Raw genomic sequence first — 24867 nt, forward strand, 5'->3', positions numbered from 1 at the left:
ATAATTTTCCAGAAAATCACAGTTTAATGAAAAATTGACCAAAAATATGAGGCAAAAATCTGTACAGGTGAGAGGTATGCCACTAAGACAAGCTGGCAACTGATATTATAAGGATTGACTGAGCACTTATCATGTTTGATGTTGGCATCCTTGTTGAGGCCTCATTTGTTATGCAGCTTCAACTTTACCAGTGCCACCTAAAAGTCATTTTTTCAACTGGAAGTCTACTTAATGTTGGCAAGCATCCTTGAACATGGCCAATAAATAGTTGTAATCTGTCCTTCTAAGTGATGACTTGCACAGTATCTGGACACCTGATGTTAGCCAGCAATGTGTCAGATCACCAGAACCAGTCTTCCTGGACACTATTTCAAGCCTTGACATGACACAATTTTCTTCATTCAACAGAGTTCTTAGGGCAGTGCTCTATTATAACCCACTGCATTTAACATCAGCTCTCCCACTGAGTAGGCTGCTTAACATAATACTGACTGAGATTGGGTTCTGTCACTGGACCAAGATTCTTAACAAAAGCACAGCAGCATAAGAACACAATTTCAGTGGTCACAGCTTCCTTCACCCCCCCCCCTTTTCAAGAACTGATTGGTAGATGGACTCTCCAGGCATTGTGGGAGTCTGCCATGGCTGGCAGGTGACTAAGGAAAGTGGTGTCACAAGATTATGTCTTGAATTCTTGCTCTTTCCAGCCTCTCCAAAACTCCATCTAACTAAAAGGTGGCCATTTGTTTAAAGACCAACAGTAACTTACAAAGAAAAGTCTCCCAGGTTTTCCTTGATAACTAGCAGGGAAGCAGTGTTTATTATATATTTTTCATAAATGAAATGGATTCACAGACTACCTCTAGACCCAAGTGGCCACAGTCTTTCAACATAAAACAGCAGTTCTACATGGTCACTATCTAATCCATCACAATTTCTTCTGGGTAGGAGACTGGCAGTTTTCTTCAATGTGCTTGCAATAGCAAACAGACAACATAAGGACCTTGAAGGTCCGTGTTGTGGTATCTGCATTCAGTTCTACTTGGATCATAAAAATTATTTTCATTTAACAAAAGCACACTTATAATTATTAATTGTGTTATCTGGTCTTATGATCAAAGAAAACAAATCTGTTGATTCTACAATAAAATTCTTTTCAGATTTGTGTTCCATTGTCGAATCCTCACTAAATGTTTATTATTTCAAGTTTAATATGGGGTGCTTAATAAGGTAATGTACACTGCGTTGACTAATGAGTAATGTTTTTAAACATTTGCAGACCTTGGTTTTCATGAATCAACCTATATGTAATTGTGTACAATTTTAGCTTAACTGAGAGCATATGCCATATCATAACCACCAGTAATCCTTTTAGTGCTCAGTTTCTGGAATTGTTCAACTTTTCTTATATAATGATGCCCATGTATATAAAACAATGTCCCATACCTAATAACATGTCTTACCTTTGCAGACTCGGGTAGTTGCGAAAAGAATTTCCTAAAATAGTTTTAATAGTCAAGTATCTCACAATTATAATATTAGCATTATGTTACAGTGTCAAGCATCTATCCACAGTAATGCCCATATCTTTTACACAGTCGAATGTAAGTAAAATTTGATTATGTATACCAATGTACAGCACCATGCACTTTTGTTGTTGAATCTTGGATAACTCATTTCTGTAAGGAGTTATGATAAAGTCTGCAATATGTAGATGAGCACTGCATGTTTGTGCAGCATAAATGCACAAGAGATTTGTTTGTGCAGATGCCTCACAGCTAGGACAACATATGTTGCACATGGGTTTAGAAGTGAATACTAGGGTAACTGTTCTAAAGGGTCATGTTATGCCTAGTTAATAACCTGAGGTTAGAATCAAACCCTGTATCTTGTGACCATAGGGTGAAGATCTTAACCATAATGCCAAACCCATGCTCACATGGTTGTAGAATCCTTGCACCATTCAAATAGCCAGTAATTAACATTGCACTATGTACTCTTCATCTGTACATCCTAGCCAATGCTGAATTATTACCCCATCCTGAACAGCAGTGACCACTGAACCCTCATTAGCAACATCTGCAAATGTTGATATTCATACATGGTGATAATAGGAAGTTCGACATTAAACATTAAATAAAAAGAGAAATATCAGAGTTAGCAGGGGTTTTTTTTTTTGTCATTCTTGAGGGAAAGTAAATATTACTTAACCCAAACCTATACTTCCTGGACACAGATAATGTTGAACCCACCTAAAAAGATGTCACTTAATACCACAGTATGCTTATGTTTTAAGTGCTAGTTTGTAAGATATAGAGTCAAAATCTTTAAACAGATAGGAATACATGATATCAGCAGGAATACTATTGCCAAGTGTTTCAATGATGTTTCTGCAAAAATTCATAAGATTAGAATGCATGATGTCCATGAGAAAAATCACAATGTTGGTTATGCCCAAATGAACAACAATATCAGATGTAGTTACATCTAGTAAATCTTGTCAAAACATTTACACAAGTTACGAACCAAACGTTTAGGTCTATAATCGTTAATGTCATTTGCTTTGTTACCCATAGGAATAGGAGTTATAATTGTTTCTTGACAAATATCAGTTCCAAATGCTTTCTCTGCTGTGCACTAAAGTAACACATAATAAGATTCATTTACCTTACATAACTCAGATTTATCTGGTATTGTGACAGAATCAGGCAGCAACCTATTTTGAGCCCTTAAGACATACTTTTCACTTCACCACATGTTAATCACAGTGGCATTTGTTGTAATGGCATTTACTAGCGTCAATGTCAAATGAGAAGGAATGATTAATGAGTTCAACTATTATTCCTCCATAATCCCTTTCTCCACATCAAAATCACAAAGGGCACCAGTAAGTCCTTCACTTTCACATATGAACTAATCATTATCAACTCAAAACAGTGGCATTTAGACTTTTCATACCCCCCCCACAGTCTTCCCAAAGTGCGCGTTAATAGGGGAAACATAGTAGCACATTTCTTTAATATAAAATGTCCTCTTCTTCAAGTGACAAAGCCTGATAAGGACTAGGGATTAGATTATTTGCATTGCTAGCCAATTTGACATCAGTCATATGCAAACCAAACAGTTGTCTCTCCCACTAACCCCATTCCCTTCCCCATTGGTTAGGTAGACTCAGTTGCTAAGGTCTGTCTGAGTGTCCCCATCTCATCTCCATAGTTAAAGTGGTTGTGAATCTGATGGGCCTGCAATTGTCACTAGTGAAGGTGCTCTTCAGAAACTACAATTTATAGCAGCAGCAACCATTGATGTTGCCATCTTTGCAAGTTCTTATGGGAGAATCCTACACCAGATTCTTAAAGATCACTAGTGCACTTCTGATTTTTCAGATTGTCCAAAGCTTGTCAAAAAACATTGTTGATAGAGTCAACAAATGTATTCATTAGTAGACAATAATTCAATCCAGAGATCTGCAGTAGCTCAGATTACCACATGAATCTCATTCTTATATTGGAGGCCATTTCTTCTACCAAAAGAGCCATACCAGGACTGGGCTTTTTGACATCCTTGTTCTAGAAATGAGGGTGATGTTCCTTGTCTAGTAAAAGCCATCTTGTCTCCTCCAAAAAAGCTAAGCTCCCTGATGACAGATAATTAGGCGGGCATAAAGTATGTCATCAAGAAGAATTGTACAGCCTCCTTCCAGCTGGGTGAAACTTTTGAAGTGGGTGATCAGTAAGAAATTATTTCTGCCAGCAGTTCACATTCAAGGTCAAGCTGTGTTGCTTAGCAGAGACCATCTCACAAACGTCATCTAAACCAGAAGACCTGCAATAGTCTCTTGTGGCGTCTTTGTCGTACACCTCCTCAGCTTCAACCACTGTAAAATGAGCTAATGTTTTCTCCATCATCTCAACCTGAGACAGGACCTCCAGGGATACATTTATGGTTCTGTGATCAAAATGCCTTCATGCTTTTCCTCCTTTCACTAATTCCTAGCCTTCTGGCCACTGTAACAATGACTGCCATGCTGATTGTTCTTGCTGTTTACTGCTCACAGCATACTTGGTTTTCCTATTCTGCTGTGAAGGTTATCTTGTGCACATCACATGCACTTCCCATGATGACAATGGCAGTTCTCTCTCACATCTCAGCCAAACCCCTTCCTTCTCTTGCAAGACTGTAACTGACAGCTAAGTTATTCATATTCACCTAGTTACAACAATCTATGTCTCTTGGACAGAGGCTTATATTTTACAGAAGCTAATTATACAGAAAACACAGTGATAACTGGAAGAAATTTTCTGAATGCATTAAAGATAAGGATATCCTTCCAAAAGAAAGCCATGCTGCCTTTTTCATATTTCTCACCTCAGGTTTGTAATCAGTTTTTCTACTATAGAGGTCCAAGGTGCAGCCATATGTAACTTTTATGATGGAGCAAATGGTGACTCCTTGATTTCCATTAAAATCTGTGAAGCGTTCCTCAGAGTTATCCTTCTATCTGGTCTCTAGTCAGGAACCTTGCTTTTCAAAAGGGCATACATTTAATGTCATAAAAGTGTAGTATACCAAGTTTTAACAAGTTCACTCTACAGATCTTAGATTCCTCTTTGGGAGTCCTGTTATTGGTAGCTGCCAATTAATACAGGATGGCCTTTTAGCTTTCCTCCCTTTCTGCTGGTCTGCCTTAGTTAGACCTTAGCAAGACTTGGGAAATCATGTGTCCTTTCATACTAATTTTTACTCCTTTTCCAAGGTGACTGTGAGGTGTATATATAAATATAACACTGTTTTCGGAAAGGGAATGTAATAGATATGTGAGGTGCACTTATGTCTTGCAAAATCTGCAGCAGAAATATACAGTATGTGATTTAATCTTCAATATATGTGCTTTTCTGGGGCAATAAAAATATATATTAACTTGTGATCCTTTCCTATGAATATTAAATATATATCTGTATCTATATATATCTATAGCTTTTATATAGATGAACATAATGATAGATAAATAGACAGATGGACAGATAACAGAGTCCCCCAGGCTTCAAGCTTTGGGCCAGTCCTCTTTGGCATTTATTACTCAGAGGTCCAAGCTAATGTTAAGGGACTCTGACTGACCAAATTTGCACAAATTATGAGGACACCAAGATCCTCTAAGATGACCTAGCCCAAACAAATAGCTGGTGCCAAAACCATGGACTAAAACTAAATGCCAAAAAGTGAATAAGTGGCTTTTTCAGCAAGCATGACTCCCTTTTTAACTATCACATTGGCAACACCTCCCTGAGAATTGATCCTGCAGCTATGGAGCTGAGTGCTAATATTGGCAATGTACTGTCCTTTCATCACCATGCATCCACTGTTGTTAGGAAGTCATCTTTCATCACACAGGTTACATCTAAATGTATTACATCCACATCCAAAGATATAATGTTTCCAGTCAACTTGGCAGTTATTAGGATGATCATTGAGAATAATGCCCCTTTTGGTCTGTACCTGTCCAAACACTTGTCACAACTGGAGCAACCAATAAGCTGACCATCTCAAATCCATATCCTTCTTCTCGGTACCATCCAGGCCACTGACAGAATTTTGGGTACAACACAGTTTTGCTACTAAATGTGTGTATACCATTGTAGCCATAAAGTAAATATACAAAAGTATAGATTGCACAGCAAGCAGTTGTTTATTTATTTTTATAATACTTAGGAAAAGAAGCACAGAGAAGTAAACTGTGAACAATATGCTAAGAAATCAGTGTCACTGGCTGAGGAGTATAAAAATAAGGGGATTTTGTATGCTAGCATGTCTAGGGATGGCATGACAGTAGTCTTGAGTGTAGCAGGAATGAAGCCCACTCAGGTGTTATGGGTGCAGCAGCAAGCAAAATGACAATCCAAACTTTTCCCAGATGACATCAGTTGGAATTTCACAGACTGGCCCTAGAGATGAAACTTCTAGAGCTTGAGGCAGTACAAAGAATGAAGCAGTTGAAGTTGCAATGACAGGGAGAGCAAATAAAATCAGCTCTAGCATGAATAGGAAATGTTGGTCCTTTACCGGAGATACATGAATACTGGGGAGGGGGACGGTAAAGAACTACTACGTGGGAGTGTTTAATGAAATCCCAGTGAATGTTTTAGTAAAGAATGATTTGGTAATGCAGTACCTTGTGTACATATAGTTATATGCTGCCGTGTATGGAAGCAAGTACAATGGAGAAAGCAGGAGGGATAAGGGAATTAGCCACTTCCCACACCTCTGGCTGATGCTGGTGATATGTCTGTTTGAGGGAGGGGTCAAGTTAGTAGCAGTGAGCCTGACTCTGGAGCACAGTTGTTGGATGGTACTGGGTATCCTTTGGAATGAGTTATTTCAAGGGGAGAGCCAGTTAGTAGTAACAATCCTGAATAGGAGGCAACACTGTCAGAAGACACTAGACTTCCTTTGGAGGGGGCGCTCAGGAGGGTCACAAAGAAAGAAGTGAGACAAGCCCAGCTCTCAGACTCTATTTTACAGGACATGAGAGAGGTAGTCATTCAGGCGTCTGATGCTCAAGGGCAGGGGGATTCTGTTCACTGGGACAAGGGGTTATTGTACAGGCAGGGAGCTACTGAATGAGGAGTGGGAGAACAAGTGATAGAGGTGCTGGCAGTACCAAGGGCATAACAATGGGCATTGCTTTACACAGCCCTCAGTATTTCATTGGCAAGCCAAATGGATAGAAAATGTAAAAAGAAGGCATTTGCATAGCTTTTATTGGACAGACTTTGCAAAGGATATGAAGGGGTACTGCAAGGTATGTCAACACTGCCAGAGGGCTGTCAAGGTATACAGTAATTCTAAAGCTGACTTAATGCCTTTACCTACTATTGTAGAACCATTTCAAAGAATAGCTTTGAACACAATGGGAATGCTTTATGCCTCAAGCACCATGGGCAACATGTACATCCTGCTGGTGGTGGACAATGCCACTACATAACCTGAGGGGTGTAACTATACTTTATAGAGACAGAGAAGGTTGCAAATGCTCTATTAGAAATTGTCAGCAGGGTAAGATTCCCAAGAGCAATACTGACAGATAGTTGTTTCACTTTCATGTCAGACAAGCTGGCCTGTTTGAAGAAGCATTGGGAGATAAAGTATTTAAAGACTATGGCTACCAGCCACAGATCTGCTATGACAGAGAGATTAAACTATCCCCTAAAAACTACATTGAAAGCATTCACAGACAAATTCAAGAGGCAGTGGGACAGGCACCTGTACCATCTCTTCCCAGGAATCCAAGAATCCAAGAATTTTCACCATTTGAGTTGCTTTATCATTTTAGGGTAAAGGCCCATGGATTTAACACATGAAAAATAGGAGGATGACTGTCATTCTCAAAAGGAATCTGCAATGGAATATGCCCTGAACTTCAGGACCAGGCTTAGGGAACTCATGGAGATGGTAAAAGAACACCTAACAGAACAGTCGCAAGAGGTGTGTTGTGACATGACAGAGGGGCAGACAGTATTATATTTGGTCATAAATGATGGTGCTTATTTCAGCCAGACACAATGCAGGAAGCATGGCAGGACCCTTTCACTACTCTGAGAAAGCTAAGTGATTTAAACTATGTGGTGGAGTTTCCAGACAGAAGGAAGAAACTCAGACTCTGCCATGTTAACATAATGAAGTTTTACCATGATAGAGAAACAGTGGTATTCAGTATCTGCAGTAGGTTACCTGAAGTGTCAGAGTGCTATATTAAGGCAGACCTTTTCAGGGACACTTCATCTGACACTACTGGATGAGGTACCCTTTAACAGAAGCTCTCTCCCATCCAGGTTGAACAGATTTTGGCAGTAAACCTGTAGTTTGGTAACATGTTAAGTCAGAGTGTGTCCCCACCTGGGGATGCACCATCTGGACACAGAACTCCAATAACCCATGAACCAAGCCCCTTATAGGGTAACTGAGTTGGTTACCCAAACCCTGATAGAAGAATTGTATGATATGTTGGATTTTACTGCAATTCAAGGGTCAGACAGTCTTTGGCCCCCGTAGTGGTGTTACTGTTAAGGAAATATGGCAGACTATGAATTGTGTAGACTACAGGGAAATGAACATAGGTTCATAGGTAGGTACTGGGCTATTGGCCCTAGGGCCTATATAAGCCTAGCCAAAAAGGTACCCTGGCTTTTGCCACCCAAGAAATTTATTTTCCTGTACCCCTGTCGGGCAGAGCCAAAGAGGTGATCCCCAGGGTGAATTTCCTATTTCCCATCCAGTCATCAAGATTTTTCTTGAAGACTGCTACTGAGGAGCTTTGTTTGATATAGATAGGTAGTTTGTTCCAGAGTATGGGAAGTCTCTGGGACAGAAATCTATCCCTCCAGCATGTTCTGTTTATTGTGGTGACAAGGTTTAGGTCCCTAGAGCATGTAGCTCGGAGGGATTGGGATTTCTTTAAGTGGAGCATGTCCGACAGCTCTGGGTTTGATATAGCTTTGTATGTTACTCAGAGATCGCCTCTTAGTAGGTGATATGCGACAGAGTAAAGCTGGAGTTTTTTGAGATGGTCTGTGTAGGGCATCTGTTTGAGGCTGGTAATCCTCTTTGTGAGGTATTTCTGCGGCCTTTCCAGTTGTTGTAGATGTATTGTGAGGTACATACCAAAAGGGGCTTTGTACTCTATAATGGGTCTACTGAGTGATGAGTAGAGGGGAACAATGACCTCTTTTTTCCTGGATGAGAAACCTTTTGTGATGAGGTGTGCCACGTAGAAGGATTTTCTGACTACTGTGGCAATGTGCTTATCAAAGGAGAGACTACTGTCCACCTGTGTCCCAAGGTCTCATCACACTTTCGGTGTTAAGTAGACTATCACCTATGTGGTAGCTCATGGGTACAGAGTTTTTACCAAAAGGGATGACAATTAACTTTTTGGCATTGAGCTTGAGGCCATGGCTTTCACACCAGGCATCTGTCTCAGTGAGGCCCTTTTGTAGGATGTCCACATCATTAGGAGTTTCGATTATGGCTCCTAGTTTGCAGTCATCTGCAAACTTCATTAGCCAAAGACCTTCTGTATTAGCCTGCACTTCAGAAAAGTAGATACCAAACAGGAGAGGACCCAGGACTGAACCCTGTGGTACTCAACTTGTCACTGGTCTGAAGTTGGATTTGGAGTCTGCTACTTTCACAGTGTGGGTTCTGTCAGTGAGCCAGTTTGCAACCCATCTTGTGACATAGGGATTTATACCTAGCTTAGTGAGTTTATCTATAATTCCAGAGTGGGGGATGGTGTCAAAAGCCTTGGCGAGATCTAGATAGGCTGTGTGAACCACCTTACCCTCATCTACGGCTTTGGTGACTGCTTCAAAAAATCTATCAGGTTAAGGAGTCATGATCTGCCTGTTACAAACCCAAACTGGGTGGGGTCCAGAGTTTGAAGATTACCAATGTCTTTGTTTATAAGTTCCATGATGATATATTCCATGGCCTTGCAGACCAGGCTCATTAGGCTAATGGGGAGGTAGTTCCCGGGTCCGTGGTGGCTTCCCCTTTGTGGAGTGGGATAACCGTTGCTGTGCACCATTCAGTGGGCACAAAGCCTGAGGTGAGGCTATGATTGAATATGGTGCTTAGGTGGGGTGCCAGTTCATTTTGTAATTCATGTAGAACGCAGCCTGGGATGTTGTCAGGTCCCATGGATGCTGTGTTCTTGGCTTTGGAGAGTGTGTTTTTTACCTGTGCAGCCGTGATTACAGGAACTTTGCATTCTTTCGATATAGAATTGAGCCCTTTAGGAGGTGAGAGGGGGTAAAGTTAGCACTAAACCTATCTGCCAGGATATTGGGGTTCCTGTTATTTAATTGACCGCCGTAAATGCCGAGTCTTGGAAGATTGAACGGGGAAGTTTGAAAAATAGAAATGTCGAAGCCGCGGAAATTCAAATTCTTTCCCAGGGAAAGAATTTGGTTGGCTGTTTCTGCAGCTTCGACATTTTCTGTACTGTGGTGCGAAATTTTCGGATAGGGTTAAGGTAAGTGTGTGAGTGTGATGGATGTTGGGGTTAGGGTGAGGGTAAGGTAAGTCTGCAAAAGTGACGGATATTAGGGTTAGGGCACGGGTAAGGTAAGTGTGCGATAGTGACGGACTTTAGGGTTAGGGCGTGGGTAAGGTAAGTGTGCGATAGTGAAGGACTTTAGGGTTAGGGCGCGGGTAAGGTAAATGTGTGATAGTGACAGACCTTAGGGTTAGGGCTTGGGTTAAGGTTAGTGCATAGATAGTTGTGTATGTAAGGTGTAGTGTAAGTTTATTAAGTGTTTGGTGTGCTTGTGTTGTGTGTGTGTTTTTTGGAACAGCAAATTTTTTCCCCTAGGAAAAATTCGCTGTTCTGGGGTATTGCTGTTGTCATATTTTAAACTTCCAAATTCAAACATGTAGTGTTCGAAGTTTTGGTTGTTCGATTATATGACATAGACCCGGATATTGGCAATATCAGTTGATTCTGTATATTTAGTGCCATTGTGCTGTGACTCAGAGCTGATCTGAGTGTTGCCATTGAGACTCTTGACAGTTATAGAATGCTTTGTGGTTGTCTTTAGAATCAGTGGCAATTTTGTTTTCTTAACTAGCTTTGGAGGATTTTATGAGGGATCTCACCTTCTTACTGAGGCTGACCAGGGAGTTGCCCCAATCATGGGATTTTACTCTTTTTTGCAACAGTTTCTTTCTTCTGTTGTAGAGTTTGTTTATGGCAGGGGACCACCAGATTGGATTCATTTTTTTGGAGGATAGCATCTTGGTTTTGTTAGGGATAGCACGATCCATTCACTTGTGTAAGTGCTTATAATGTGCATTTGTGTAGGATTCAGCAGTCGTACCTCTACTGTCCATCTGCATGGGTGTCATGAAGTTTGCCACTTCTGTCTTAAGAAGCTTGAAGTTGGCTTTGGAGAATTATTTTACAGTGGTTTCCCTAATGGGGGTTGGGATGTGGATGTCTATGGTGATTAGCTTGTGGTCGGGTTGACCAACAAGGAATTGACCTCTGAGTGGAACACCGGTCACGCATGTTGGTAATGACCAGGTCTTGGATGTTGCTGCCTCTGGTGGGGGTGTGAATAAGTTGATCCAAGGCGTTGGAATTTATGAATTCCAGAAAACGTTGAGCAAAAGAGTTGGTACATGAGTAGTTTTCCCAGTTAATGGTGGGGTAGTTGAAATTGCCCATTATTAGGGTGTTGGGTTGTACCCTAATACTTTCCAGTGTATCAAGAAATGAGGAGTGGGAATCCTGGGGCATGATGGGGGATCTGTAGCAAGTTACAGTTTGGATTGTGGTCTTGCCCAGAGTTAGTTGCACTTGGACAATCTCGGATGCATTATGCTGAGCAACTATCCTGGATGTGTGGATATCTTTAATGAATATGGACATGCCTCTGCCTTTAGTGTTTCAGTCCAGGTTACATGGCTGAAAGGTGTGGTATGAATTATAGCCTGGTAATGCAGGGGTGCTCTCTGGAGCCTTGAACCAGGTCTCTGTCACTGCACAGATGTTGATGATCTCCATTTTAAGGAGTGCCTTGAGTAAATGCATTTTGAGGTTTAGACTTCTAGCACTGAGTAGCATTAACTTCAGATTTTGCTTGCTTATACCTGTTACAGTGGTGAATTTGTCATTTGAACATTGCCTAAAAAAGGCACTATAGGGGTGGCAAGAGCCTTAGCCAGTATCCGGAATCCCAAGGGCGACAAGAGCAGGCCATCTCTGGCAAAGTATCGTGGTCTGATGATCATGTCATCCTAGGCAGACAGATACTGGATCCCCTTAGAATGACACCAAAATCTTAGTCAATTGTTGAAGTCAATCATTTTGTCCTTGTACTGTGGCATCATTATGGGTGATGGCAGGATGCTACTCAGGGCTAGGGTCATACCTGCCTGGGCTACAAGATCGGAGAGCTCCTCCATGTTTCTTTTCATGTAGTCCAGGGAGGTATGTCTCAGGTCATTCACACCAAAATGGACAATAACAGAGTCATATCTGTACTTGTTGTGGAGTGACCTGAGTGCATGTGTTATGTGGTGGATCCTGGCACCCGACAGGCAGCTGACAGTAACTTTCTCCTTGTTTAGCCTGATGAGTGGAACATCAGTGTGCCTGACTATAGAGTCACCTATTACTAGAGTGTTGGGTACGTTGTTATGCCTTATGGGCTGTGGTTGAGTGGCACACTGAGTTTCTGGGTATGTGTCATTTGGGTTGTGTTGAGGGGTGGAGGTTGCTTGCGTTTCTGCTTTGGAGGCCTCTGTTGCTTGAGCAGATTTTTATTGAGGGCCTCCATGAAAGTAGGTGTGTGTTTTGTGTTTCTATGTGTGTGTTTTGGTGGGGTTAGTTTTGAGGGACTATGCGATGAGTGTGGTGTGGTACAAGTGTTTACTTTCTCCTCTTGACTGTTTAGTCCAGTCTTGGGTGAAGACAGCTTTGCTTCTAGTTTGGCTATATAAGTGCATCTCACACAGGTTGTAGTGCTGGGTGGTAGGAGGAGAGAGTTGTCTGTGTACAGACACAGACAGTCAGATTCTTACCCTATGCCAAAGACAGATGAAGCCTTTTACATACCTAACTATTAATGGCATGTACTGGGGTTACTGGGAGATAACCTTGGCATATGCAGTGAGGATAACTTCAGGTTTTGTCACCCATTTTGAGTTGTATGAGTTCATGAAGATTCTCTTTGGGATAGAGAATGTTCCAGCAAACACCCAGATGGTGATAAGATCATATTTCAGCAGCAGCTGTGACTTATACTGTTCTTTACCTGAATGATATTGCAATCTACAGCCAGTCCTGGCAAGAATGTGTTCAACATGTTAGGGAGGTGCTGGGTAGACTAAAAACAGCAGGATTGGCTATTAAGGTCAATAAGTGACAATCAGGAATGGCAGAAGTGTCTTAGTTAGGTCATACAGTGAGTGCTAGTGAGATAAACACAGAACATGCAAGGTGCAGATTACTCAGGTTGGATCTAATCCTATTACAAGGGATGGAAACTCAGACAGTCTTTTAAGATGAGGAATTGGTTAGTATACCAAAAATGTGCACCCGCATCTGAAGAAAACTTGTCCGAGGTCTGTGAGGGAGAAGAGGCATGAGGTTTATATATAAATATGTCAGTGTTTTCTGAATCAGAATCTAACACATACCTGAGCTGCACTTACGTTTTCTAAAATCTGCAGCAGATAAACTAAAAATATATGCTTAAATCTACAATGCTTGTGTCTTAGGGGGAATGTGTTAGCTTGTTGCATTTCTGTAAGAATGTAAAAAGTAAAAATGTATAAGGTTTGTAGCTCCCTGCTTCTGGGAACCACAGCTATTATATAGAGGATGTGAAAATGTAATTTACAAGACCTGTAACTTCTCCCATGCTAGAAGACTAACGCATTGCAAAACAAAACATAAAAAGATGATTTTCTTTTTCTATCTGCAATCCAATATCTCTCAGTATATTTAACTGCATTACCTAACTTAACCTTTCTAAATACAGTATTTTTTTCATTTTTTTTTAATTGTGACTGGTTATGCCATCTTTTACTGCTTATAAGTGAGAAGAGAGTTTTTATGGCTAACCAGCGATAATTGTGCTAGCATCTACCTCCACTGGCCAGACTGCTTTGTGGCACACTATAATTTATGTTTATAATATATTTTTCTTATTCACAAGAGTGAAATAGTAATTTAAATGTCCTCAACCTGATAACCTGGGATGATAGCCATTTACTACTGGAACCATGGCAGACAGCTGTTGTACTGGAGAATAATACCTGCCTTCCCTGAAAAGTAATGGGTGGTGGGGGGGTGAATCCTAGAACAGTATAATTTACTGAAACACAGAAAGAGTTGTGAGAAAGAGGTCTGGGAAGCCAGGCAAAGACTTTGTTCAATGTGGTGAACAGTGTGAAGGGTGTTACTGGGTATGAATGATGACGACCCATACCTTGGGCAGCAGTGTATATTTCCTGCATGCTGTTATGGCCAGGCTGCAGTTAGTGAAGCATTTAGTTATTCATATGGGTATGTGTTATTTATGACTTGATAGACCATACCCCTTGTGGTCATCACAGTGTCTTGCAGTGGTGGAAATCAAACCCTATCTCTCTGGCACTTCACATTTACCTTTATAGTCACCACACCATCTAACATTACAAATCTAGCCATTCATTAGTTGTCTTTCTAGACTACTCTAACCTTGATAATGCTTAACTTTATACTATGAATGTTCATAGGCAACTGAGGTACTATATAAAGTATATATAAAGTATGGCCTCAATGAATACATAAATATTAAGGCTATTTTAGTGGGTAGGGCAGAAGCTGTTTGAGGCATTTCCTATTAATACAACATTCAGATTATACCAACATGAAGGGTAAACCATTATACCAGGGTTAGACACTAGTTCGGTTTGCATAATTGTACATTTGTTGTATTCATACACATTTTGGTACAGTTATTACATGATAAAAGGGATATTTATTTCAATAAATACACATATGTTCAGAAAGGGATGAACAACATTCATAACTACTCAACAACATGATTACCATTCCTTACTGGTATTTGGAATACAATTTCATAAGACATTTTGTCTCATTTTAGGTTGAAAGGCTGTATAAAAATCTTATATTGTTCAAGCTGTTTTAAGTTGAGTATAACAATAGAGAAAAACTGACGGAAGATACAACTTTAAGTTTTTTAATTGATTGATGTTAATTGAATAATTATTCTGTTGATTTTATATATAAAAATCTAATGCACCAGTGAGTTTTTTATCTGATGAAGTCTGCCTTGAGCAGACGAAAGCGCTCATTTGAAAAGTTTTTGGACAATAAAAGAATCATATTCCTTCCAGTTGTACAGGAGAACTTTTTTTCGTTTTGGGTGTACTATATAAAGTAGTTAGAAGAGTTCTTCTCAAGAAATATCTTCAGTTCTTTGTCAAACATAGAGCTGCCAGGAAGGTCACTTGTCAGTTTATATAAATTGTTAGCTAACTGTACTACACTTAGCCACAGCAAGTACAAGAAACCCTTAAAACAGCCTCCTAAAATGCATTCCATCAGAGCCATTGTTGTACCCTATTCAGCCTTCAGGAATATTTCTTTGGATGAAACTTTTGTGATGACTGCTTGGTCTACTATTTATAGCTTTATTAAAGATTATAAATTGAAATCAGTCTCTAGATCGAGAAAATAATATGGATCAGCATTCTTAAGGTATTATTTTCTGAGGGTCTTCAAACAATGATTCCACAGGTTCTGACTGGAAGACTTTGACTGCTCAACCAGAGTGTCTCAATGTGTGATATAGGTTATGTGAGGAATCCACCATAATGATGCACCTTATATGTAACTTCAGTATAAATATTCTAGCATGAGGCTGCAACCCACTTCTCACCTTTTTATGGTCTCTATATGCATCGATCCCAGCATGTAACATTGTTAAAATATGCCTTTTTCTTTGCACATCATGAAAGAACATCAGCATTTTCATTGTGTTCTGCTTGTTCTAGAAATGAGGGTTGTCTCATGGGTGGAGCTACCAATATTAATAGAAACAAGTCTGAGTTATCTTACCATCTGGAAGGCACATTCTAGACTGTCTTAGAGTTACAGCTTATCCTAAAGATGAAACAATATTATGGGGTGTATCTCACATAACTGTTGCTCATTTTTGGAATAGATTTAAATTTACAGGTCTAAATCAGCAATCATGGCATAGTCTAACAATGGCCAATCGGTGCACTTCTTTACCAGCTGACAGGACTAGTCACGTCTAAATGACAGAATTATCTTTTGCACCCCCCTCACCACCACTTTAGTTGGACCCTGTTGATTGCTCAGCTTACTACACCTAATAAATTTATTTATTCTGAGACGCAGGAGATCAGCAACATTAGACTTGGCAAGAGTCCTATGGCCTACTCATCACTACCTGGGAAACTGCACCAGCCCATCCAATTCCCTAGTGGTGACAGGCAGGTGGTCAATAGCAGGTGAGCTTTCTGGTCCCTTGAACTGACCTACTCTTAGGCTTTTTGCAGTCTCAGTGTAACTGTTTGATCAGGGAAGGAGGTATCTATGCTCCTACATGCATCTACCATTCAGTGGTTCATTTGGAAAGTCTCTGCTCAATGCAGTGTGATCCAATTTGGCCACTGCAGGCAAGCCAGCCAACTCTAAGTATTGCCAATGCTGCAGACCTAGCAGTCTCCACTCTGCAGGGATGAATGAGCTGGTATTGGCCATTTAACCTCATCTTCCCTATCTGACACTCAGATGATACGTCTTTTCAGGCTTGTTGGCTGTTGGTGAAGCACCCACCAAGAGGAGAAAATGCTGAGAGAAGAAGGGAGCCACTTTTGAGATTTTAAGTATTTTTTCTCTGTTTATTTGCTAAGTTTTTCTGCATAGCTGCCTAGTTTGAGCATTTTCTGGCTTGTTAAACTTGATTTCTGCATTAGTAGCTGTATTTAGAGCACAACCAAAAGTTGTTTACTGAATTTCCTGTTTGCACTTAATTTTAAATTGTTTTTTCCTCAAAACTTGCATATTTTCTGTCCTTGACCTAGCACTCTTGTGTGGGGTCATTTACTGCACTGTTATAACTTGATATTACCTGTGAACCTCTGCTATCTCTGAAAAACAAAAACAAAAAAAAAATCTTGCTTTTTTCCCACTTTTCTGAGATTTAAAAAAGTTCAGTTACAGGCTTGCTGTTTCCTGAACTGTTTGTAAAGTTTCTGTGAGGCCATTTTTGCTTGGGCTAAAAGAAAGTCTCTCTGTTGATCAGTGGCAGTGAATAACATTGAGCAGCTTCCCTGCCCCAGTAGGAGTGGTTACTGACTTGAAACTGTAGTTTTATTGGCCAACAGGGGTCATTTCCAAAACTCCTTCATCTTCCTCTCTTAAAACCTAGTTGCCTCGTGGTTTTGGCGTCTTTTCAGGCTTGTTGGCTGTTGGTGAAGCACCCACCAAGAGGAGAAAATGCTGAGAGAAGAAGGGAGCCACTTTTGAGATTTTAAGTATTTTTCTCTGTTTATTTGCTAAGTTTTTCTGCATAGCTGCCTAGTTTGAGCATTTTCTGGCTTGTTAAACTTGATTTCTGCATTAGTAGCTGTATTTAGAGCACAACCAAAAGTTGTTTACTGAATTTCCTGTTTGCACTTAATTTTAAATCGTTTTTTCTCAAAACTTGCATATTTTCTGTCCTTGACCTAGCACTCTTGTGTGGGGTCATTTACTGCACTGTTATAACTTGATATTACCTGTGAACCTCTGCTATCTCTGAAAAAACAAAAACAAAAAAAATCTTGCTTTTTTCCCACTTTTCTGAGATTTAAAAAAGTTCAGTTACAGGCTTGCTGTTTCCTGAACTGTTTGTAAAGTTTCTGTGAGGCCATTTTTGCTTGGGCTAAAGGAAAGTCTCTCTGTTGATCAGTGGCAGTGAATAACATTGAGCAGCTTCCCTGCCCCCCGTAGGAGTGGTTACTGACTTGAAACTGTAGTTTTATTGTCCGTTTTGGGTCTATTCCTGCTTCTTTCTAGCCCCTGCTATCAAGCATGCCTTAACGTGCTTTAGCGTGATTTAGCATGGAGTTGCCACTAGAGCAGCATCGGGCAGCGCCAGTTTAACAAGGTTAAACTTTTTTTGGCTCCATAAAGTCTGTTCTTCAATTTTTCCCCTAGAACTGCTCTGTTAGGAACCTAAACAGTTTACACCTTCACTAAAAAGCGCAGCACTTGTTCCTAATTGCTTCTTCTCAAAAAGCTCAGCACTTGTCTTAAAAGCATATCCCTTGTCTTATAAGCATTTTCTTTGCAGGTCAAGCACTCCTATATTATACAAATCCCTCACTTGCAAACCCCCCCAGGAGTGCCCACTTCCCTGCTAAGCCCTCTACTTTTCTGACTCATACCAACTCATAATTCTTTCTAGCATGTCGAAGGGTCAGATGCTGGCGTCCTCTCCTGCCCAGCTGGTGAATCTGGGAATTCTGAGGCAATGTTACAATTGCCTCATGTACATGGACAACCCTCTCCTCCTCCCACATAACACTAACACTTGCGAGAGATGCAGCTATTTAGCCAAACTGGATGCTGAGCTCTCTCAACTCAGGACTGGCAAGACCAGGCAGGAGGAGAAGGCAACTACACAAACCACAATACAAGTCTCACATAACTCAACCACACCACTGAATCAAACACATAAACACACTAAGACATACTCGGAGGCTCTGAGTAAAAATTTACCTAAACAGCAAAGGCCTCCAAAGCAGACACCCAAGCAACTGCAAACTCAAGACACCACACAAACAACACATAAAAAACAAAATCAGTGTGCAAAGCAGTCACTGCCCTTAAGGCCAAATACAACACCAAACATACTTGTCATAGGTGACTCCATAGTCAGACACAATGACGTCCCACTCACCAGGCTGAACAAGGAGAAGGTCACGGTAAGCTGCCTATCGGGTGCTAGAATCCGCCACATAACAGAAGCACTCAGGTCACTCCACGGCAAGTACAAGTATGACACAGTCATTGTCCATGCTGGTGTGAACAACCTGAGATGTACCTCCCTGGACTACATGAAAAGAGACATAGAGGAGCTCTCTGATTATGTAGCCCAGGCAGGTATGACCCTGACCCTGAGCAGTATCCTTCCTTCACCACGAATGATGCCACAATATAGTGACAAGATGATCAGCTTTAACAATTGGCTTAATTTCTGGTGTCATTCAAAGGGGATCCAGTGTCTGTCTGCTTGGGATGACATGCTTGATAAGCCACGCTGCTTCACAAGGGACGGCTTGCACCTGTCACCCTGGGATTCCGGATATTGGCTAAGGCTCTTGCCACCCCCATAGTGCCTTTTTTAGGCAAGGCTCAAATTCTAAACCTACCACCCTAGAAAACAAAAATGGGAAGAAACTAAGGGTAATGCTGCTCAATGCCAGAAGTCTAAATCTCAAAATGCATGCACTCGAGGCCCTTCTCAGTATGGAGAACATCGATGTCTGTGCTGTGACTGAAACCTGGTTCAAGGCTCCTGAGAGCACCCCGGCACTATCAGGTTTTACCTCATATCATGCGTTCCGGCCCCAAAACCCGGACCATACCACAAAAGGAGGGGGTGTATCCATATTCATCAAGGATACCCACACCTCCAGGTTGCTGGCTACGCACAAAGCATCAGAAACCATCCAGGTGCAATTAACCATAGGCAAAACTGCTCTACAATTTGTAGCATGCTACAGGCCACCCTCTCAAACTCAGGAAACTCACACAGCCTTCCTGAAGACACTGGAGGGTATAAATGTATCACCAAACACCATCATATTGGGTGACTTCAACTACCCGAATATAGACTGGGAACATTACTCAAGCCCCAACTTTCTAGCCCAAAGGTTCCTGGAGTTCATAAATTCAAATGCCATGGAACAACTAGTCACCGTCCCCACAAGAGGAGAAAATATACTAGATCTCATCATCTCAAACATGGGGACAAAATGCTCCACACCGGAAGTATATCCCTCTTTGGTGAGATCAGATCATAAACTAATCTCACTAGAAATCCACATCCCCCCCCCACCCCAAACAAAAAAGACCACAGTGAAGAACTTCTCTAAAGCAAACTTCACACTACTCAAGACAGGTGTGGTATCCTTCAAGGCCCCCGAGCCAATGGAAACCACAACCCAAGCTGCGGAAGCCCTTACAAATGCCTTCTATGAATACCTTCAGGACTGCATGGATCAGGCAATCCCAAATAAAACCAAGACTCTTTCCACCAAGGGCAAACATCCAGTCTGGTGGACCCCAGCCATAAACAAACTTTACAATAAGAGGAGAAAGCTATTACATGATAGAGCAAAATCCCAAAAAGGGAAGACATCTTTGATCAGTACTAGCAAGAAACTACGATCCCTCATAAAATCATCCAAGGCCAACTTTGAGAAAAAAATTGCCATAGATTCAAAAGACAATCATAAGGCCTTCTTCAGCTATGTCAGAAACCTGGGTGGAAACTCCCAGATATGCTCAGAATTAGTCCAAAATGATACAAAAATCACTGAACCCACAGACATTGCCAACATACTGGCAGACAGGTTCAGCGCAAACTTCACCCCCCTCTCCCCCACAAAAGGAGAGATAACTATCCCAACAGAGTGTAGCCTCCCAGACATCTCAAATGTGCAGGTGAAAGCTGCTCTCTCTAAAGCTAAAAACACAGCATCAATGGGACCGGATGGTGTCCCCGGCTGTGTGCTACATGAACTCAATGAAGAACTAAACCCACACATAAGGCAGCTGTTTAATCTTAGCCTTACTACAGGATATGTGCCCAAGGAGTGGCGTACGGCAACTGTGGTCCCACTCCACAAAGGCGGTGCCTCTACGGACCCTGGTAATTACTGCCCCATAAGCTTAACAAGCCTGGTCTGCAAAGCTATGGAGAGGATCATAATGGAACTCATAAACAAGGACATAGGGGACTTGCAGACCTTGTACCCAACCCAGTTTGGCTTTGTCAAGGGCAGATCTTGCCTTTTGAACTTGGTCGACTTCTTCAAAACAGTTACCAAGGCCATTGATGAGGGAAAGGCAGTCCATACAGCCTACCTTGACCTTGCAAAAGCTTTCGACACAATACCCCACTCGGGTATCATAGAGAAACTTACCAGCTTAAATGTAAACCCATATGTCACAAGATGGGTTGCAAACTGGCTAAAGGACAGAACCCACAGGGTTAGAGTTGCTGGAGTGATGTCAGACCCCAAGCCGGTTACAAGTGGTGTCCCACAGGGCTCAGTCCTTGGCCCCCTATTGTTCGGCATCTACTTCTCAGAAGTACAGGCAAACATAGGAGGACTATGGCTGACAAAGTTTGCGGATGACTGCAAACTGGGTGCCATAGTGGATAGTACATCGGACACAGACATCCATCAGAGGGGTCTCACGGAAACTGATAGCTGGTGCCAGAGCCATGGCCTGAAGTTAAACACAAAAAAGTGTATAGTCATACCCTTCGGGAAAAACAAGGTAACCCCAAGCTACCATATAGGTGGCAACCCACTAAGTACAGAAGAGGTTATCAGGGACCTGGGTACCCAGGTTGACAGTGGCCTCTCGTTTGACACTCACATTGCTAAAGTGGTTCGAAAGACCTTCTACATTGCCCATCTGATCATGAAGGGATTCACATCCAGATCAAGTGAGGTCATTGTTCCCCTGTACTCTTCACTTATCAGACCAATGATCGAGTACAATGCCCCATTCGGGATGTATCTCACCCGACACCTGCAGCAATTGGAGAGACTCCAAAAGTTCCTCACCAAAAGGATAAAGGGACTCCAAAACCTGTCATATACTGCCAGACTGAAGAAACTCCAACTCTATTCAGTTGCATACCATCTGCTCAGAGGTGACCTGTGCCTGACATACAAGGCCATACCAACCCGGAATTAATGGACATGCTCCACCTCAAAAAATCTAAATCCACCAGAACCACTAGAGCAAGTGACTTAAACCTTAGCACGGATATAAATAGGACATGCTGGATGGATAGATTTATCACCCAGAGACTCCCCATGCTGTGGAATAAAATCCCGGTCCATGTGAGGCAGAGCACCTCGCTGGCTCTGTTCAAGAGAAATCTTGACCGGTGGATGGGAGATCGTAGGTTTACCCCGGGAATCATCTCTGTGTCACTGCTGGACAGAGGCACAACAAACTAATGGGCACATTATTTCTAACATAAGGGGTGGCGTAAGCCACATAACTTTGGGCTAGGCTTATAAATGCCTTAGGGCAGATAGCCTAGTATAAACCTATGAACCTATGAACCTATAATTGAGTAGAGGCCATCTGGGCTGTAGTCAAGGCTTCATTCCTGTATGCCACAGGGCCAGGGAAATTAACTTTGAGTATAATCATGAAGTAGCAGGTCTCATGTGAAAAGCAAAGTTAAGATTAAAGCTGCACCCAGATTTCCAAGTTTGCCAACTTAATTGCTTATATATTTTAGGTAAACTGTCCACACTGCTGAAGATACATTCCTTACCAGGTGTCCCTACTCTGATTAATGGCTTATTACCAAAAGAAGACATTGTTCCAGCTTTAATGGTTTCTACATATATTAAGTTAAATGAGTTTAGGTATAAAACAGTGTTCATAGAAAGGCTTTCATAGTTTCATTAAGATACTGTGTAAAAATAACAGCAATAGATTTTCATCTGAAAAAGATCAACTGATTTTGTAAAATATATTTTCTGATCACTAGTATATGAAGTGCATTCTTAAATTATTTGAAAATCAGTCTGTAATGTTAGGCAACTCTGGCTTCCTCATTTTGCAAACTATCATACATTTTTCCATAGCTGAGCAATGATAAAATACATACTTTATTTAACAAATTCATTTTGGCTAGTTTTGTAAATAAAGCTACTTGTAAGTGTTAATTTACTTGTTAAACAAAACAGATAATGTGTCATTTATGTAAATTACTTTATATAATGAAAATTCTAATAGCAAAAATGATGCGTCTCCAAAGTTATTCTGAAAAAAAAAAACATCAAGGTCTGTTTTAGTTGAAAAAATGTAGCTAAATCCAATTTTTTAGCCATTTTCTGAACACGAACACTTTCTGAAAACTCAAAGCATTATTTAATTCTTTTGGCAACATCTAAATATGCAAACTCAATTTCCCGATCAGCAGGGCAAGTGTTTGTAAACTCATCTCTGGCATATGCATTGTTCAGATATCTCCAAACTGCAGTCATTTCAGCTGGGATTTCAAAATTCCGATACTTCTTTGCCACAACCTGGTGAAAATTGCAACAAAAGAGAGGCAAGGAATTAACTTTATTGTGCCCTCTATTACAGGTCAGTCATTCAGGATTATTATAATCACAGTGACTGATCATTTCAGTCATTACATTTGCCCTGTGCATATCTGCTGCATATTTCTGGAATATATCATAAAGTCAATGTTTGATGCTTAATAATGTAGCAGCTGAACACGAGTTTTAATCTAAGTATACTTTTTGAACAGTGGACTGGAGTATACACATCAATGTATATTTTATTACATTTAAAGAAACCAGCACAAGAGTTAGATGCTAATTAAGTATTAAGACATAACAGTTGTTGGCTGATGTATGATAAGTGCTATCTAGGACTGCGGTGAGGCATGAGGTTGAAGGCCGAGTATCCTTCCACATCTAGATGTGTTGTTTTTGCACAACAACTAACATCTTTTAATTTTTTGTTATGGCTGTGGAAAATTCTTTGTGAGTTACATTACATCACATTACTATAAAATGTATCACCACTGTAGTATAATTACATAATATAGCTGCATGAAGTAGTTTTTTTAAACATTTAGAATGTCAGTATTTGTATGAATGTATTTTCAAGTGTTTTTTTTTTTTTTTCATAAACATTAAACAAAATACACACAAAGAAGATGTCATAGTATGTTCAAGGAAAGTAGTTATGTCTACATACATGACAGTGAACAATACAGTTTGTATATTCTTCTAATAATTACAGAGAAATTGGCTTAAGTTTCTTCTCTACAGGCATGCATGTTCCACATTAGCTGCAAGAAGAAGTTAAAAAAATACATCAAATATGGAAATTGCTGCTAAGATCTATGTTCACACAAAAATATCATACCTTCATTAGTCTATCCCAATTCAATCAAATAAATTACACACACACACGCACACGCACACACACACACACACACACACACACACACACACACACACACACACACACACACACGCGCACACACACACACACACACACACACACACACACACACACACACACACACACACACACACACAATAAATATCTTGATAATAAAAATAAAAGGTAACAATTCAACAAGGAGCTGGAGATAACTCATTACAATGCATATTACCCATCTCAGTAACATTTGCTGTTATACTTTCACCTTCAGCTTAATGCAGTCCCTATATCTTTTACTCTTGTGATGTCTTTGTTAGTGTGAAGTGTGCAATGATGCCTAGCTGTTCCCCAGTCCATCATGATCCATTTTAATGATTATACTTTAACCATACTTGTTGTCCAAGAGTGAAAAGTTGTGTCAGTAAAAGGTTCTTCACAATTTTGAAATGTCTGTTGATATCAAGCTACCCCCCTAGATTCTTATTAACTAAATATTAATAGTTTAAGAAAGCTCAGTTGCTGCTATAAAACAGTATTTTCTACATCATTCATCCTTTTTTCTGGTAACCCCTTTTATCCTTTACAGGGTTTTGGAAAAGCCAAAGCCTTTCATGGCAGCCAGTGGACACAAGGTATTGGGTACTGAAACCAGTATCAGACAGCAGGTGGTCTATCTCAGAATGCACAGTCTCACAATAAGTGCACAGTAAAAGGCAATTAGGAGAACTCCAGTGAGCCTACTCTATGTTTTGGGGAGGTGGAAGGAAGCTCATGCAGCAGAGATAAGCAGAAGGTACCACAGATGAGAATCAGACTTGAGGACCTCTTGCCATGATACAGACATGCTATTCATTGTGTCACACTACCAACTATTTGGACAAAATATAATGTGTTCTTTGTTTCTTTGAAACTATTCTAAACATTTTAAGACTAAACTGCCAGTGAAACCATTGACTATATTTCATCTAGCAGATTCTGTTAATGATTAACATTTTCCTCAAAGTTAAAAGGTAGTGAAGTTATTGATGTTAAGGACGTTCCACCTAGCAACTCAGCAACTTACTGGAGCATAAAGGATTTAGTCTGTAAAACAACTAAGAGCTATAACA

General features: G+C 40.6%; 1 protein-coding gene across 3 annotated transcripts in view; it reads right to left on the minus strand.

Moving 5' to 3' along the window:
- Positions 1–22162: 22162 nt before the first annotated feature.
- LOC122801881 (chloride intracellular channel protein 4-like) overlaps positions 22163–24867 on the minus strand; it is a 406749-nt gene continuing 404044 nt past the window's right edge. For all 3 annotated transcript variants that reach the window (XM_044071556.1, XM_044071555.1, XM_044071557.1), the window contains one exon: positions 22163–22881. In XM_044071556.1, coding sequence (XP_043927491.1) covers positions 22720–22881 — 162 coding nt within the window. In that variant the 3' untranslated portion in view covers positions 22163–22719. The remainder of the gene's footprint in view (positions 22882–24867) is intronic.

Source organism: Protopterus annectens, chromosome 5.part0, assembly GCF_019279795.1.
Source record: "Protopterus annectens isolate FY-2018-M chromosome 5.part0, PAN1.0, whole genome shotgun sequence".
Classification (NCBI taxonomy): Eukaryota; Metazoa; Chordata; order Ceratodontiformes; family Protopteridae; genus Protopterus; species Protopterus annectens.